Source organism: Carassius gibelio, chromosome B4 (genome assembly GCF_023724105.1).
Source record: "Carassius gibelio isolate Cgi1373 ecotype wild population from Czech Republic chromosome B4, carGib1.2-hapl.c, whole genome shotgun sequence".
NCBI lineage: Eukaryota > Metazoa > Chordata > Actinopteri > Cypriniformes > Cyprinidae > Carassius > Carassius gibelio.
The window spans coordinates 4,792,066-4,810,472 of NC_068399.1; the positions used below are offsets into that span (position 1 = coordinate 4,792,066).

An 18,407-nucleotide genomic window follows, 5' to 3' on the forward strand; every position below is an offset into this window, starting at 1 on the left:
TGCTAAATATAAAGGAAGATATTTCGAAATAAGTTTTGTAACCAAGCAAATCATAGTAATAAGAAATAATATTATGGAAGTGAATAGGATCCAAGAATAGTTTGTGTATTATCATTATTCCAAATATATTCCTTTGTGTAGAACAAATACATTCATACAGGTTTAGAACAACTTGAGGTTAAGTAAATGATGAAAATGTTATTTTTTGGGGTGAACTATCTTGGATCAAATTCTAATGACCATGATGAAGCTAAAGTGGAATTTATATCAAGGGGATCTTGCTGAATGCTTCGAGGAGGAGCACATGAGTCTAAATTTTATATGGAATTTAGAATGGTGTAGTAATTTTGGATACATTGTGTAGTTGTTTGGAATTATTCAGTTTTACCATTAAATATACAGTTTTTACACATTTTGTTTAAATATCTTCTATAATAAATAATGTAAATAATGGTCAATTTGTCTTATTTTTTTAATTCATGGAACAAATGGAAAAAATCCTGAATAGTGCTGTAAAATGAATAATTGCATCCAAAATAAAAAGTTAAATATATAAAAAGTACTCATTTATTTTAGTTAAAAAAATAGTACTTGGAGTAGACAGGTCTATGATGCGAATTTTAAATGAAATATTTAAAAGTAATTGCAGTCCACTTCTTAATTTCTTCCTCCCACTGTGTCGTACCCTGCAGATGTGGTAAATATTTGTGACTAATCACGGAAAGTTGGGACAAGTCGGTTCTGGGGCATTTTGAGTTATTCACAGATTCTGAAAGTGTAATCTCCAAGCTTTCCAACAATATGTAACACGTGGATAATATTTGGAGAAGTTGTGGCCATTTGAAGGTAGGCACTCATAAGGCAGAAAATGGCCTCTAAAGATTGTGCAGTTCTTACCTGTTTTCACTGCTGGGAGTGACAATAGAGCTCATTTACATCTAATTTGCATAAGCCATACCCCCTGTAAAGCTCGGACCGCATACTATTAATAATAAAGGAGAGTGCATTGTAAATGTCAGTAATTTATATTTTTTTTTACAAAAAAATGATTTAGTGGCTGAAATGTGAGTTTTATCTTTTTATAAAACCTTTTTTGTCAAAATTCTATTGGAACTTATGCATTGTAGATAACATTGCAAGACACTCCTTTAAAATCTGGCCATCGTTTTTAATGTTATTATTTTATTGTCAATGTAAACAAAAAGTACATATAGATGCTAATTTCATTTTGTTATTTGCTGGTTTTCCACATAAAACTTGGTGACTTGATTTCATTGTGTAGCATTAGGACTTTTTGAACACTTTTTCTTTTATTCTGTGATAACCGTGATCATTTTGGTCACTATAGTCATGAGATGAAATTTTCATGCCATTTCATCTCTAGTTATGATCAACAAAAATTCAAGGACTTGAAAAGTGGGGACACATTTAAAAAATAATAGTATTGCCCCTTCCCGCACCCAAAACTAGTCGTCTGTTAATAAGAGTCTTAAACAAGGACTGGTGGAACGTGGTCCTGTTCCACTTCGCATACGCTGACTGGAAGCATAGTTTTATAATGAAACTCTAGTCACCAGGAAGAACAGCTCGTTCCGCGCGTCATACCTCATTATGCGCAGTACTTTCCCGTTTCGGTTTCCAATCCGATCAAGTGTTTACATGTCTTCTCACTCCGATTACAAAAGAGATTATCCACCCCTTACAATCCAATCAAAATTTTAGTCAGATCTGGCCAATTCAATCCGATTGACATGTTTACATGTGACTTTTTTTTATTCTGATTATGCTTCTAGTCCTATTACGATCGGATTAGTGTCCATGTAAATGCAGCTAATCACAGAATATGTAATTAATATTTTACCTTTGGGTCTGTACCAATGGACACAGTTTGTGGAAGTAGAATTCCCAACTTCTAATGAAGTTTGGGATGCAAGTTGCAGACTTCTTTTTGTCCGCTAACATGTTGTCTGGCAACAATTACACAAAGGTTGTCCTCTTGTTCAAATTCATGAATATGGGGATGGTAAACAAGAACACCTTCTTCTCCATTTAAGACAATTACTGTGTCAACACAATAAAGAACTTCTGGGAAGAGAGAATGACAGAGGCTCTTTATGCCTTCATGTTGTCTTGGTTGTGTAGTTTTTAATGTATAATGTTATATAACTATTACCATAAAGCAAGGACATTGTGACTATATGTAAGCATCTAAATGTTGTTGAGTTATGTTTAGATTTTTTTTCAGCGGATGGCAGAAATTACTCTCCTGGTCACTGTGCACAATACTGCAGCTACACCTCCAAGATGACGCCAAAGAGATAATTTGTGTTGCTACCATTGACAAGCGGCAGACATCATGGAACTCTGTTGTCATGGAGAAGGAAGGTTTCATCCAGACTGTGGCAATCTTACATCAGAGATAAAGATAGTGGAAATCTGCACAGATGCTCATGTTTAGATTGGTGCCCTTGTCAGTAAGTATTAATCTGACACATTGTGTGAATAGATGTCCATAACAGTAATATTAATATTGGAGATTCGAAAGAACTACTTTTTCGATCTGTTCCTAGATGGTTAGTCCGATTCTCGCCAAAATTAGCTCAGATCATCTTCAGACCATGCTTCCAAAAAGTTATGGAATTCAAGTTGATTCTTAAAAACTTCATGGAAAAATGCAAACAAATTCAACAAAAAGCACACAAAAATGGTTGTGAGGCTATATCTACGCAATGGTTTGGCATATTGAGACCAAACTTATTGTGTGTTATAACAAGCATGACCTGAGGGTACCTGTAGTGTTTCTGCACAGTGCCCTAGTGGTCAGGAGATATGAAAAATGCATATGTTTGCTCATAACTTCTGAATGTTTTGGTTCGGTGCATCATGTTGAATCAAATAATACCCAGTTTTCATTTTGAATTATTTTCTGAAAAGCTGTATTTTACTAACGCATTAGCATATCGTTACCAAATTATTTACAAAAATGTTCCACACCATGCCCTCATGGTACTCAATGTTTTGGGCACAGTGCCACCTTGTGATCAAAAGTTATAAAGAAATTTACAAAATTACTAATAATGTTTGAATAAATAGGACTATTGGAATGAAAGTGGTCTCCCTATATTCTTTGGGTCATGCCGAGAACATTGATACCAATTATGGCAATATTGGCCAAACTTCCTGTCCGCTGATTTAATTCTGTGCCACCTTGTGGTCAAAAGTTATGATGAATTTAGAAAAATGCTAATAACTTATGCTTACATAATCCTGTTGTAATCAAAATGATGTTGATAGATTCCTTGCATCATGGTGACAACACCGATACCAATAATTGACTGAACTTCCTGTCCACCATTTTGATTCATGTTGAAAACCTACTTTTTAAACTCCTCCTAAATTGTTGGTCCAATTTTCGCCAAATATGGCTCGGATCATCTTCAGACCAAGCTGGCAAAAAGTTATCGATTTCGTATTGATACACAAAACGGTTTTCGTTTAATGCATGAATGCATTTGCTGGAAAGATGCCAAAATACATCTGAGGGCTGCATCTCTGCAAAGGTTTGACGACAACAGACATATACATTTTTTAAGTAGGAAACCGAACTCCCTGAACTGTCCGCCATTTTGATTTATGTTAAAATCCTACTTTTTCTAACTCCTCCTCAACTTTTGGTCTGATTTTCACCAAAATAGTGTAACAACTGCAAGAAGATCAGGGAAGGCAGAGACCAGCACACTCAGATGGCAGTAAACACGCAATTCTTTATTATTTGTGAAAACATAACACTATCTCATAAAACACATTACCCCCCTTTTCAGCCATTATTGGTCCACATGCAAAGCGGACGTGCTCACATCAGGCGACGAGGATACGAGGGAAATCTTAATCAGTTTTCATCCCTCAACAGACTCAATCAACTTCCTCATGCTCTGTATTATTTAAACAGTGACATCGGTTGCGAGCTCTCCTAGCCCAAAGTCGTATCCCTAACTGTCTAACACATTTACACACCACTAACTGCCTATCTTCACCGCCGGAGATACTAATTATCCTGAGCGGCCGTCTAGCGCTTCCCCACGAGTGAGAGCTCCCCGAATCTCTCTCGAACAGTACTCAAACCATCCTTAAATAATCATCTCCTCCCACATCAGCTGTACACTGACTTGATTAAGCAACAACCATTCATTCAAATTAAGGGGGCGTGTAATCACACCTAAATTCCAATTATTCCCTTCTCTTCATTACAATAGAGTCAGATCATCTTCAGATTATGCTGACAGGATAATGTACTGTCACAAACAATAAATTGCTTACAAAATGTATTAAATCAATTTTAACTTTAAAATTATAAGACATAGCTGAAATGGACTCTCAAGACACTGAAGAGTTCCTTTGCCCAATCAGGGTTTCTCAGTTTTCTACACAAATGACAACCTGTATCCACAAAACATCTTAAGGGTAAAATATGTCACAACATTACCATTTAGGTGAAAATCAATATTAAACGTAGGACTCCTAAATGTTTGCTTTAAGGATACAAATTGTTTTAGCACTAAAACTAGCTCTGTGAAACATTAGGAGTGATGAACGTGATTTGAGTAAGTAACATTCTAATCAATCAGTCAGAATTGAGGGACAGCCTATCATAAAATGTCAAGTCAAGCCACATTTCTTTATATAATGCTTTTAACAATACAGATTGTGTCAAAGCAGCCTTATAGTATTCTAAATAGAAAATAGTGTGTCAGTGAAAAAGAAAATTAAATACTTCATTGTCAATTAAAAGCAGCTCATAATTGAAATCTGTGCTATCAAGTCGACGATATCGCTGTAAATGAAGTGTCCCCAACTAAGCAAGCGACAGCGGCAAGGAACCAAAACTCCATTGGTGACAGAATGGAGGAAAAACCTTGGGAAAAACCAGGCTCAGTTGGGGGGGCAGTTCTGCCCTTCATCTTCATTTCGGGGCTACACCTTGCTTAATTCAATGTGCTGTATTCTGCATGATATTGCATAAATCTAAAAATTCAAATGTTACAAAAATGGTTTCAGGTAGGTTATGTTCCTTCATTTCTATCATTTGTTTGAACTGCACTGTTTTTGTTCTGGAAAAAAAATATTGGAGTCAGTTTGTTACTTTATGTTTACTTATTTTTATTAAACTGGATAAACTGTTAAACCTTTATGTATTATATGTGGTGTCATGATTTGTTATCACAAAGACTTATTATTGTATAATCATTTGGCATTTCATTTACTGTATACTCTTTCAATTTGCTTATTGAAAGAACAGCAGCAGTATGGTGTAACATTTATGTGAAACACATTTGGTACTTGCTATCTTGTATCTTTACTCATACTCATACTCAGGAATTAAATACCTTCTCTGAATCTTTAAAGTCTTTCCGCGAGCTATATATTTGTGTATTCAGGAGATATTGCTCTATAGTAGGAACTGGTGTTAAAGGTGGTGGAGTTTCAGAACACACCCACCGATTGCAGGATTGCCACAGACCAATGGAAGCTCAAAAGTGTTTGAGAGCCTTGCTTTGGTGAGCTGGTTTGAACTTCTTTTTGGCCTGATTTTGTTCTAAATGACATCATATCAGTTCATTTTTTATTTCGTTTGAAGTGTACTGGGGCCTTAATCTGTTAAAGGATTTTTGGGCTGCATTAATTAGGTAAACCGGAACCGGAAACACTTCCCATAACACTCTATGTACTTGCTACATCATTATAAGAATGGCATCTACGCTAATATTAGTCTGTTTCTCTCTTATCCCGAGGTCACCGTAGCCACCAGATCCAGTCTGTATCCAGATCAGAGGGTCACTGCAGTCACCCGGATCCAGTACGTATACAGACCAGATGGTGGATCAGCACCTAGAAAGGACCTCTACATCCCTGAAAGACAGCGGAGACCAGGACAACTAGAGCCCCAGATACAGATCCCCTGTAAAGACCTTGTCTCAGAGGACCACCAGGACAAGACCACGGGAAACAGATGATTCTTCTGCACAATCTGACTTTGCTGCAGCCTGGAATTGAACTACTGGTTTTGTCTGGTCAGAGGAGAACTGGCCCCCAACTGAGCCTGGTTTCTCCCAAGGTTTTTTCACCATTCTGTCACCGATGGAGTTTCGGTTCCTTGCCGCTGTCGCCTCTGGCTGCTTAGTTGGGGTCACTTCATCTACAGCGACATCGTTGACTTGATTGCAAATAAATGCACAGACACTATTTAAACTGAACAGAGATCACTGAATTCAATTATGAACTGCCTTTAACTGTCATTTAACATTATTGACACACTGTTTTCCTAATGAATGTTGTTCGGTTGCTGTGACACAATGTATTTTGTTTAAAGCGCTATATAAATAAACTCGACTTTACTTGACTTAATGATGAAGAAAGCACATTGGGTGTTATGGGAAGTGTTCCCGATTCCGGTTGTCCTAATTAATGTAGCCATAAAATCCTAAAACTAGATTAAAGATCCACCTCTTTAATCGGTCTTAAAATATCAGTTTTAAGGCGGGCGTTCACGGTGCGATTTTTGCTGTCGTACGAGTTCCCATGCAATTTTTTTCAATCGTGTGGAAATTGTGTATGCTCTTATGGTCGCGGCTCGTATCATTTGTGAGGAATTAAGAGCCAAGCAGAATGGCTTACGAGCACTTTCCGACCATTTTTAAACATGTCTAAAAAGTTTGTGAGCTATCGGTTTGAATTCGTGACGTGTGCGGTTGAACGAGCCGATTTGTTGCTCCATCTGAAGTTGACCAATCACGAACTAGGAAAACCACAGAAGAAGAAAGATGAAGACGGCAGCACTACGGCGAATGTGGACACACACACGCATATGTGGTTTACGGGGACTCTCCATAAACGTAACGGTTTTCTATACTGTATATCCCAATACACTACCCATCACTGAAAAATGCATGTTTAAAATTTCAAGTAAACACCATTTAGTATTTTTTTAAGCCATTTGGTTTATGAAGGCACAGGAATTGGCCTCATAAACCATGTTTACATTGTAATACCTATTTCAGATATTTATAAACTATATACAAGAACACACACAGGGTGACCAGACATCCCGGTTTCCTGTTGTTGAAAAAGATCTTGTATGTGTAGGAAACAGTCACGACTCGTATCAATATTTTATATGCAGTTATGAGAGAGGGAGAGCAGTTTAGGCGCGTTCAACTTGAAGCAGCGCTGCACAGAATGATCACCTGTATGACATCTAAGTACCGCGAGAGCGATTCGAATGCATTGAATATGTGTTCTCTCTTATCGCTCTCGCGGTACTTCAATGTCATACAGTGATCCTTCTGTGCAGCAGTGCTTCAAGTCGAACGCGTCTATCAACTTCGTGCGATTGCTTCGGAAATTGGCAAGTCGTAAAATCGTGTCGTATATTTTCTAGATTTTGGCCAGATGTTTAAAAAAAGATATTAAAGCATTTTTATAAGATATTTCAAATGTTTGCTGCATGGATAAAAAACACTACTTGTTTAAATTTGTGTTTTGAGAAGGGAAAAAAATGTCGCATTTTATTATTACATTCAGAAATAATGTAGGCTAAAATCGGTGTTTACAAACATAAACACAGGCTATTTTTCCCCTTCCCTCCACATCAAATTCTCCGTATTTAATGTTATTTAGGCTATATAAATGTCAAGCCAAAAACAAATTAAAGGCAACTGAAGCATATCCAAATGTTTTCATATTCACAACATATTTGTATGCTAAAATAATATTTATTACATATAGGCTTTGCACTTGAATTATCTACGTAAATCATCATTCTTCACAAAGGCTATAACAGCACAGTGATGCTGTTATGGCTAAACGCTAAACGCAACATTGGACTATTTCAATGGAGCATTGTAATTTTCTATATGTTTCTTTGTAAGTGTTTTGTTTTGATAATGAACAGGCTGTGATGTCAAGGGAGGTGATGCGCTTGAGGCTCCAGTGCGATCACTGCATTGCTTTTCTGTTAATCATAATTTAGTCAGATACCAACGCTGGTTGGTCAAACAAGCAAGACCATTTATCACTGTACAGCCTTGGAAAAAATATTATTATGATAATAATAATAAAGAATTAAAAGAAAACTAAACTTTTGCAAAATAGAGAATGGCTTTCTGCCTCATATTCCTTTATGTTGAACGTTAGATCATGTCACAGTGAAAAACTATTTTTGTTTCCTTTAATTTTGTTAATCTGTTAATGATTCGAGTGAAATATATTTATACGTTTTTGTGCCCTGGTCCGCTGCGGCGCTTCACTGATAATGATCTATTTAAATGGCAAACGCTTTAGTGATTCACTGATGACTTGTCAACAGATATTGTCATGCAATTAATCGTTTGTTCTCAAAATTTAAAGTTATCAAGACATTTATCCAGAGCACAATATTTCAAGAAAGAAGACTCTCCAGTTTAGTAGTATTAGGATTTTGTCTCGCAAGGTTGACAATGAGATGCAGTAAAGTTTTTGTGCTCTCCAAGTGTTTTGGTGTACAAAGGATTTAGTAGAGTTTTTTCTTGTTTGTGGTTGTCAGCTAATAATAAGAATAAATAAGTTAATTGCAACCGTTGGCAAATGTATAGAAAGTAATTTTTTCTCAAAATGTAGCACATACAGTCATTCCTTTAATTAAATTTTCTCCTAAGTTTTTTAATGTTCATATACTGAAAGAGATTCATTTTGCGTGTATATATATATATATATATATATATATATATATATATATATATATATATATATATATATATATATATATATATATATATATATATATATTTTTAAGCAGTTTGAGTCTGATTATAATCAAATACTAAGCTCTGTGTGTTATTTATTTATTTTATTTTTTTGCTGCTTCTTATTTTTTCCTTCTTGCTCTTTAATTAGATGGACAAAGTACTAAATATGATGACAATCTGCTTTTGGACCTGTTTTAAAGGGGTCATATGATGCAATTTAAATTTTTCCTTTCTCTTTGGAGTGTTAGGCTACAAGCTCTTGTTGCATAAAGAAGATCTGTATAATTGAACATAGTAAAGTCTCAAATCCAGAGATATTATATATATATATATATATACAAATTTAACACGATCCCCAGTTGATCCATAACAACGGCATTCAATTGACAAAATATCTTCATATATTTAGCATAAAAAACAGATAATTTTGACTATACATTGAATTGTTGTAGAAAATATTGTTTTGACATATTTGTTTACTAATGTAAAATGTTATTATTTTAGCGTCTAGACAAAACTTTTATTTTGGAGTGTCGTTGTGACGTCATACTGCTGCTGCGCGCTCCCACGTCTGTGACTCGGCTGATAAAAGGTTTGTGCTTTAATCTTTATAAAGAGTTTAAATCAATCGTATTTGGCGAATTGTCTATAGAACCGTGCTTATTCTAGTGACACTACTGAAGGTTATTTCGTGTGAGTAACAGAAACGGTGCGTTTCATGTTGAGTGAATCAGTTTATCTTCTCTTCAGAAAGAAACTGTTACACAGATCTGATAAAACTCTTGTTTGAGATGCGTCTGAAATGAAGGCGAGAGCCTGCTGCAGTGGAATAACAGTCCTGGGCTCTCGAAGTGAACAGATACCAATGAGATCTGAAACAGATATCGCGTTATTCACACTCAAGTGATTTAATTCCACATGAAAGATGTATTTATAATCAATTTTTACTTTAATACAAACATGTATTTTAGATCTGTATAGAAATATGATCATATTCTGAAACACTATCAAATTAAACCAGAATATAAAAAATAAAAAACATTGTAGAGTAGAAAGCACTGTTTTCTTTTAAACAAAGCATAAATACATGTAGAAAACAGCGTACGCTCTTATATTTCACATGACTGCACAAAAATATATTAACATTATAGCTTCAGACACAAATGTGAGATTATAATATGGTTTGAGGCTTTTAATATATTTTGAAAAATGTATATTTTGTTATTAATAATATACACAGTAAAAAGTTTTTAATTGAATATTTTGCTCACTAGAACTGAATTGTGTTAATTAATGTTAGCTCCATCTGTGCTTCTTTCAGATGTCTTTCAGATAAAGTATACTATCAACAAAAAATCAGATGAGCCCCGAATATGATTGCAACACGTTTAATAACATGTTAAGCCTTTTCCTCCCATAGAAAACCCTTAATGTGGCATAATGTACAAAAAAACACACACAAAAAAAAATCATTCTCACCTCCTTTTGTTGAACACACCCTTTTTAAGATCCCATGGTTGCCTCCAACAAATTTCGATTCTTTGTTTTTGAGTCGTCCAATCACCACACAATGTAATCTTTGGGTTTATAAGACACTGCCAGCGTCACAACTCGAACTCGTCAATGGTGCAGTGGCCTTACTAGAGTCGCTGTCAGGCGGCAAGGAAGTCGACCGGAAGTTGAAGTCGGCCAGGTGCCGCCATCTTGTAGCAGAACTTCACTTGCGTTAGCATTCCCATTGACTCCCATTCATTTTGGCGTCACTTTGACCGCGAATAACTTTACATCTGAGGCATTTAAAGACTCCGTTTGTCCATTATTTATTTCTAAAGATACACGACAATGTATAAAGGGCTCCATTACCTTCTATGTTACATTATGGCCCGTAGAAACAGTTTTTGTAAAAATAGGCTAACGATTGCATCATAACCACTCGACTCTCTGTCGCACAGTAGAGAAATAACCGTACAGACAGGAGGAGAAGCTCGCAGGCAATTAACTTAATATGGCGTACTGGTGTTACATTTTAAAATACTATACAAAATAATTAATCAGAATACTTACTCCTGCTCACTCACGACAAAGAACTCCCCGCTCAAGCTCGCTGTCTCTGCAAGATTAACGATGGCAGTTTGCACGCACAGCTACTAGAACATTTACATCTGTCAGACAGGTTGCTGATGTCATCAAGCTTCGTTTGAGTCTGCACGTATAATTCCCCTTGGAATTATAAGGTTCTATCTGCGTTCTGAGTAATTTTGAGATATTGAGCTTTAAAGTTGTGTTCCATAGACTTCTGTAGATAGAACCTTTTTGTTTTTTCAATAAAAAATCCCAAAATGTACACAACTTATAATAAAATATCACATAATGTAAATAAAGAATAAGAATATGTGAATAACTCAATTTTGATAAAAATGTCAGATAGAACCTTTTAATTCTAAGGGGACGAAGTGCTAAAAAACACTAAAAATGGGCTTCACTTGTCTCAATTGAGTTCCAATGGCATCGCTGTGTCCATTTCTCTTACTGTCTATGGTCGCTGTATGATTCTCATTGTCATTCATTTGTTAATTTGTCGGAATCTGTTTTTCTTTATAAAAATACTTTTTTAAAGGCTACAACTCATTTTTCACTGGTGTCATACTGATCACCAGGGTATTCTCAATATACACTTCTATTTTATTATGTTAACATAATATATTAGGATATATTATATTGTTGTATTATTAATTTTTGTAATTTTGTAAAAAAAAAAAATAAAAAAAAAAACACATTGAAACAGGTGAATATCAGCAAAATGACTTTGATGCAAAAACACTCTTGAGTTTACGGTTTGATCAAATGATGTGGAAGCATTGTATCTTTCTGGGCCTCTTGATATGAAAGTCAGAAACGTCTGGCCCATTTATTGAGATCCGGATGCGTGCTGCAAGATTGTCTCCTTGCAGCCTATTGCAGATGTTTGTCTTGACCTGCAAATGCATTAACTGTTAAATGGGACAGATTAACATAAGCAGTAAATCCTATTGTGTAAAGTTTGTATTACCCTGTTCATGGTTGAGAAGTCCCTTTCACATTTTAGCTGGGTAATAACCTGTCATCCGGTGATGACTGGACTTTAGATGCTTGTCAGGGGCAGGATGTGCAGCACTTAGCACTTCTTCTCTTAACCTGTGGGTTGGGTCGGGGTGGGTAGATAAACTTTTTTTTTTTAACAAATCCATTTAAATTCATTTATTGTGCGTACAATGGTGGAATTTTTTATTCTTTCAAGGGTTTCGAAGGCTATTGGCTCGAGGTTGAGTAGATAGACAGAAAGACAACACCTATTTAAAAAGCCAGTTTCAGAGAAGGTAAGCTCCATGCGATCAGCAGGATACCTGGGCTAGTCCTTCTGATGTGTGCCACTGGCTCTGATAATGTCTTTAGTGGTTATACATAAAATATTATTAGTTTTTTTTGGTAAATCTAATAGGTTATCTTTGGTATGTATTCAATTTAACTATACGTTAAAATGAAAATAAAAAAGGCAAATTTATATAATATTTAGTTTCATTGTAATGGCTGTATATATACATTGTCATAGTGTTTTAAATTATGAATGGATATTCTGAAACGCTATCAAATTAAACCAGAATATAAAAAATAAAAAACATTGTAGAGTAGAATGCACTGTTTTCTTTTAAACAATGCATAAATACATGTAGAAAACAGCGTACGCTCTTATATTTCACATGACTGCACAAAAATATATTAACATTATAGCTTCAGACACAAATGTGAGATTATAATATGAATTAAATGATGGTTTGAGGCTTTTAATATATTTTGAAATAGATATATTTTGTTATTAGTACTATATAAATAAGATTAATGAATCCTGTCCAGCATAAAGCACAGTTTTCAGTAACAGTATCAGGTGCGCACAACAGAGTAGCTTTTAATTTTGAGTTAAAACAGGGCGGAAAATGGGTAAAAGAGTGCTAAGGGAATTATTCGAATGAATATATGAATTAATCAATTATATGAATGCACCTCTGACGGTTTTGACTGTCTTCAGAAACGATTTGATGACATTTTGTTTTCATCTTTGCTCCATGTAATAGCTTACCTAAAGATGCGGTTCTCAATTCCAGTCCTCGCGCCCCCTGCCCTGCACATTTAGTATGTTTCTTTTATGGCTTCAGACATTTGTTCTATTCAAACGTAAGTGCCCTGTGAAGTGAACATCACTGGATATAACGCCATGATTCCAGTTCGAAGTGAACGTACTGTAGGCTATATGTTCCATTCAAAGTGCATTGAAGTCTGCGAGACAGAGTATGTGAGCAGAGCAACGTGATTTTGTCTGGAGCTATGAGTGGATTTTCTGAAAGTCGGATCGTTGAGGTTTTCACTTGCTCTGGGAATGCTCTGCTACCGCTTCATCACGAGCACAATTTATTCCCACTCACATATTAAACATAATTAGGGAAGAGTGTGCGAGGTTGAAGCATGTTGTAAATTTGTTAATCTCCGCTTTTCTGTCACATGACAGAAAAATGGCAGACTTAATAGTCATGTATAATAATAATGATAACAATAGTGGAAAAATAAAGTGTACATCACTAATGTTCTCATACTCCACAACGTTTTTTGAGGGCCATTTTCACACACAATTTTTTAAAATATTAATCTTGATCTAAATAAGGGCAACGTGTGGCATAACCTTCAAAATACCAACAAGGTAGGCAGATTAAAGTTCTCTTGTCAGAATGTGCACACGACAAATTGATTATCATCACCGAAACGCTATGAAAATGTACTTCATTAATGTCTGATTATATACACTGAGTAAAAAATTGGCTAAATCATCACGGCTTCTCTGTTGTTAGCAAAACATGCTAAGACACCTCATCCTCCGCAACAACATTCTCACTTACCGCAACAATTTATGGCCAGTTGCGGTAGAGATAACCTCTTTTTCGGTAATGAGATTTTAATCATACAGACTATTTTTTTATGTATATAATTAGTTATTAAATTAAATATAAAGCTTGAGCAAAGGCTAGGGTGACCAATTTCAGAGAAAACGTTTATACCAACCCACCAACTCCCAGGAAAGAGAGAGACATTATGGGTTAGAGGTTACAGCAGGAGTAATTATCAAAAATAGTTGGGAAGCCTACACAAATGTTGGTGCATCTAACATTATGATTATCTACATTTTTTATCATCACTGTATGATTATTTAGCCATTTGATTTAAGGGGAGAGAAACATGAATACATACTACGTTATGCAGACATTTAGTCCTCACAAAGCAGGTAAACTACGGGTAGTTCGTATACAAATATTTGTTTCACTATATTAGTGATATCACTCAGGCTTCCACTGTTTTATGTCAGGTTTATGTTATTTACTATGTCTTAACCTGATCCCTAACCCTCACAGAAGCCTGTGCACATCATTATATTTAAATGGATATTTCACCCAAAAATGAAAATTCCGTCATTAATTACTCATGTCGTTCCAAAACCATAAGACCTTCATTCATCTTCAGAACACAAATTAAGATATTTTTGCTCAGCTCTCTGTCCCTCCCATAGACAGCAACACAACTGCAATGTTCCCAGATCCATAAATGTAGCAAGGACATCAGTAAAATAGTCTATAGCCCCTTTCACACTGCATGTCGGACCCGGCATATTGCCGGAACATTGCCGGGTCGCCTGCAGTTTGAAAGCAAACACATCCCGGGTTTGATTCCCGCATTGAACCCGGGTCGGGGACCTAGTAACATTGCCGGGTTCAACCAAACAAAAAAAAGGGAAAACCACAAACAATCAAGAATGCATGATTACATGGTATCATGGGTTTGCAATCAAAAAATGTCATTATAATAGAAGTCAGTGGGACAAAAACAGCCACCAACAACAAATTAGGGAGAAAAAAAATCTAATGCTGCACAAAAACTAAAAATGCATCAAAGCCAATGTTGCTACTAATCTTTGATATGCCCAAGACTGTTATAAAAAGTAAAAAAAAAAATCCAGCCACAATTACTTTTATATTGAAAATAAGTCATTTTGTGTGTTTTTTCCCCCAAATCCAGTGACATCATTTATGAACTCTGCAATTAAATAGTTAAAATCTTGGATTTTTTTTTAATCATTTAAGTAGTTTTGATCAGGACTGAGGTTGATTAACAGATTTATGCAAAAAAAAAAAAAAAAAGGAAAACAAAATCTGAATCTGATACATTTTTACAGCAGTTTAATTGAGTGTATGTTTTCATCCACGAACAACTCGAAAGGGTAGTGAATTTGAACAATCCATAAGGGTTAATATTTAAGAAATTAAAAAATAGTAGTTTGCTTTTAAATGTATGTGCAGAATCCATACATCATGTTCTTTCAGGTTTGCCACATCATTTTGAAAATATGTCAGTTTTTAATAAAATAATAAAAAATTGGCTGCAAAATGCAGAAGGTGTTTGGTATACTGAGATAAATAATTGAAAAATCACATAAAAATGTTGTTATAAAAAAATATTTTATTTCAGAGTTTATAATACCATAAGGTTAATAAACCATTTTTAAAAATGTGAAAATGTATTAGTTTTCCCCATGGCACTGACCTTTTCAGAGTGTTGTGGTAATGAGATTTTTAAGGACATATGTTGGAAAATATGTTCTAAAAGTTGTTAAATTGTCAGTAAAACTTTTTAAAATTTATGGTTACCGACACTTCAGACCAGGCTCTTAATGCTTAAATTTTTTTTAAAATGTCAAATAGAAAATCTTTGAAACTATGATTCATGAGAATCACCCAGATAGTATACTTTATTAGTATGATGTTTAGTGAGTTTGGTCTGTTAATATCACATTAGTACTGATACAGTGTTAGTACTTTAAACCACTTTAAGCATTTTTAATGTTAAGCATCTTAGAATGTCCCGATTTGTGGTGTTGCCATATTTCGGTGGTATTTTTCTCCTACAAGTTCGACACACAGCCGTGTCTATGTTTTTTTGGCTGTCCTTTATCATTGAGTGTAATAACCTACATGTGCCCAGATCAGTACTGTTGTTTTCATCTTAGAGATTAAATTGATCTTTGTTCAAAGATTGTGCTGATATGAGACAAGCTGATGGGTAGATCAACAGAGAAATATCATTTGAGTCTGATGCACATGATTACTCAGAGTGTACAGAGTGAGACCGGTGGAAGTAGGAAATTTGACAAAGTATTAAATATAATCATAAATCAGTAAATGCCAAATATAAATCTGAATACAAATATGAACCTCATATTTGATTTGTTTTTTAATCCATTTTTTGTCCTTTGTGCTATTAAACTAGGGAACAGATTGAGAAGAACCCAGAGATTTAGCTTGCATTTATTTTTCTCTTCTTAAACAGGACAAAGTGTTCAAACAGACAGAAAAACTCTCGGATTAACTGAGATCCACGTGACACACGACAATAAAGATGGCATTTATTAAAGAGGAGAGCAAAGACATGAAGATTGAAGAAAGATTCAGTGTCTCACAAGAAGAAAGTGAAGAACAAACAAAGATGGAGTTTATTAAAGAAGAGAGTGAAGACATGAAGATTGAAGAAACATTCAGCGCCAAACATGAAGATACTGAGGAAAAAACTAAGATGGCGTTTATTAAAGAAGAGAGTGAAGACATTAAGATTGAAGAAACATTCAGAGCCAAACATGAAGAAACTGGGGAACAAACAGGTTGGTTTATTAAAACCAGATCTACAGAAATGTTTTAAGAATATCATGTGTAGTGTAATAATTAAAAATTTATTTTGTATAATATTACACCCAAATATTTGTATTTATATTCCTTAATTATGCAACCATATCAAAAATGTTAAAGCCATGAAATGTGAATAAACAACTTAAGTATTTATTTATTTTTATTCTCAAAAGCACTCCAGGCACTTCCAGGTAGAAGAAAACTTCAAAAAGCTAAAAAAAAAAAAAACATAATTCTGCTAGTAATATAAAACATTTCTCCAGCTGATAAAGCTTGCTATAGTTAGTAGTTACTGCTGCAGGCTGCTTAGATTTGTTCTTCATTTAAAGGGCTTTAGAGAACAGAGAACATGGCCATTGAGTTTATATCAGTGATGCTCTCTGACATCAGAACCAGAAACTGTAACGCACCGCGGGTTCCTTCGAGATATTTTCTGTGGGGTTTTATAATTGGGATTTTCAATTTATGAGTAAAATAACTAGTAAACACTACTTTTGATACTTTTGTTGTGCGATGTAAATTGCACACACTCCCACTGCAAATGTTCTTATCTAACTACTTATTAAATACATTCGTTAACTGCATAAAAAAATTATTTTGGGTATGGATGTGTGATTGTTCCTTCCTTACTCTTACACGTCCCTAAAATATACCATGCAGTGCTTCACACAGGTTTGAAATATACTTGTGGTGGTAGCCAGTTTGAAAATCGTCCTATTATTCACGGCACAAAAATGGTCTCCTTAAACCCCGGGACACACCGAACTGATATCAACCAACTAGCGGTGATGAAAGCCGACTGTATTGTCGCCTCGGGTCACCTACGTCTGTGCCCGTCTGGCTCAAAAAGCTGTGCTTGAACACATCAAACAGTTGACACCTGACTGCAAACTAGAATGTGCATTTTAGTGAATCTGTGGCATTGTGCTTTGTGATAGAACTGCATATTTTACAGTGGCCTTTTATTGTGGCCAGCCTAAGACACACCTGTACAATAATGCTGTTTAATCAGCATCTTGATATGCCACACCTGTGAGGTGGATGGGTTATCTCGGCAAAGGAGAAGTGCTCACTTACACAAATTTAGACAGATTTGTGAACAATATTTGAGAGAAATAGCCTTTTTGTGTACATAAAAAAAGTCTTAGATCTTTGAGTTCAGCTCATGAAAAAAGTAAGCAAAAGCAAGTGTTGCGTTTATAATTTTGATTGGAGTACTACATGTGACAAATAACAAATATTGCAAAATTAAAAAAAAAAAGTGTATTTATTGAAATAAATTTTAGTTACGTTGGCTACAATTACATTTAATTGCATAATATCGTGCATTATTATATAAATAAATGGGACAAAGCAGCGAAGGCTACAAAAGTTTTTGTCTCTTTGGCTGTTGCGTGTCTCTTTCACCAGTTTCTTGGTCTCACTCTCAGAGGCACCTCCATGTCTCTTGAGAAAAAAAAACTAAATCATATTATACATGCTCTATCTAAAAGAAAAAAAAGTTAACATAAACGCGTGTCATCGAGCAGATAATTCTAGTGTTTATTGTAGTGTTTAAATGCTGATCTTATATATGATTTATATATCATATCAGGCCTGGATTGGCTCGGCCAGCACTCAAAGCAGCCCTACTTTTTTTATTATTATTATTATTTTCTCGCAGGCAATATTTCACCAGACCATAATAATAACAAACTTTTCAAACAATCATTCTTTTTGCGAAAATGAAAGTTTGAGAAAGGCTTTGAGGCCAAGTGGAATCCTCCATCCAGCTGCACCTGCTTCACCATCCACATTTTTATTATACGAAATCAGTTTGAGGTGATTCCAATTTGTTGATAAGGAGCCCAACATTTAGCAAGGCCGGAAA

The 18,407-nt window shown here is 35.1% G+C and overlaps 1 protein-coding gene across 2 annotated transcripts in view; it reads left to right on the forward strand.

Annotated features, from left to right (window-relative positions):
* The window catches only part of LOC127955981 (gastrula zinc finger protein XlCGF8.2DB-like), a 123,610-nt gene that overhangs the window by 99,904 nt on the left and 5,299 nt on the right, over nt 1-18,407 (forward strand). The window contains exons 1-2 of one of the 2 annotated variants that reach the window (XM_052553707.1): nt 9,315-9,372; nt 16,185-16,512. In XM_052553707.1, the coding sequence (XP_052409667.1) occupies nt 16,254-16,512 (259 nt within the window). In that variant the 5' untranslated portion in view covers nt 9,315-9,372; nt 16,185-16,253. Of the gene's footprint in view, nt 1-9,314; nt 9,373-16,184; nt 16,513-18,407 lie in introns of those variants that run through there. The other variant, XM_052553708.1, reaches the window with a different exon arrangement.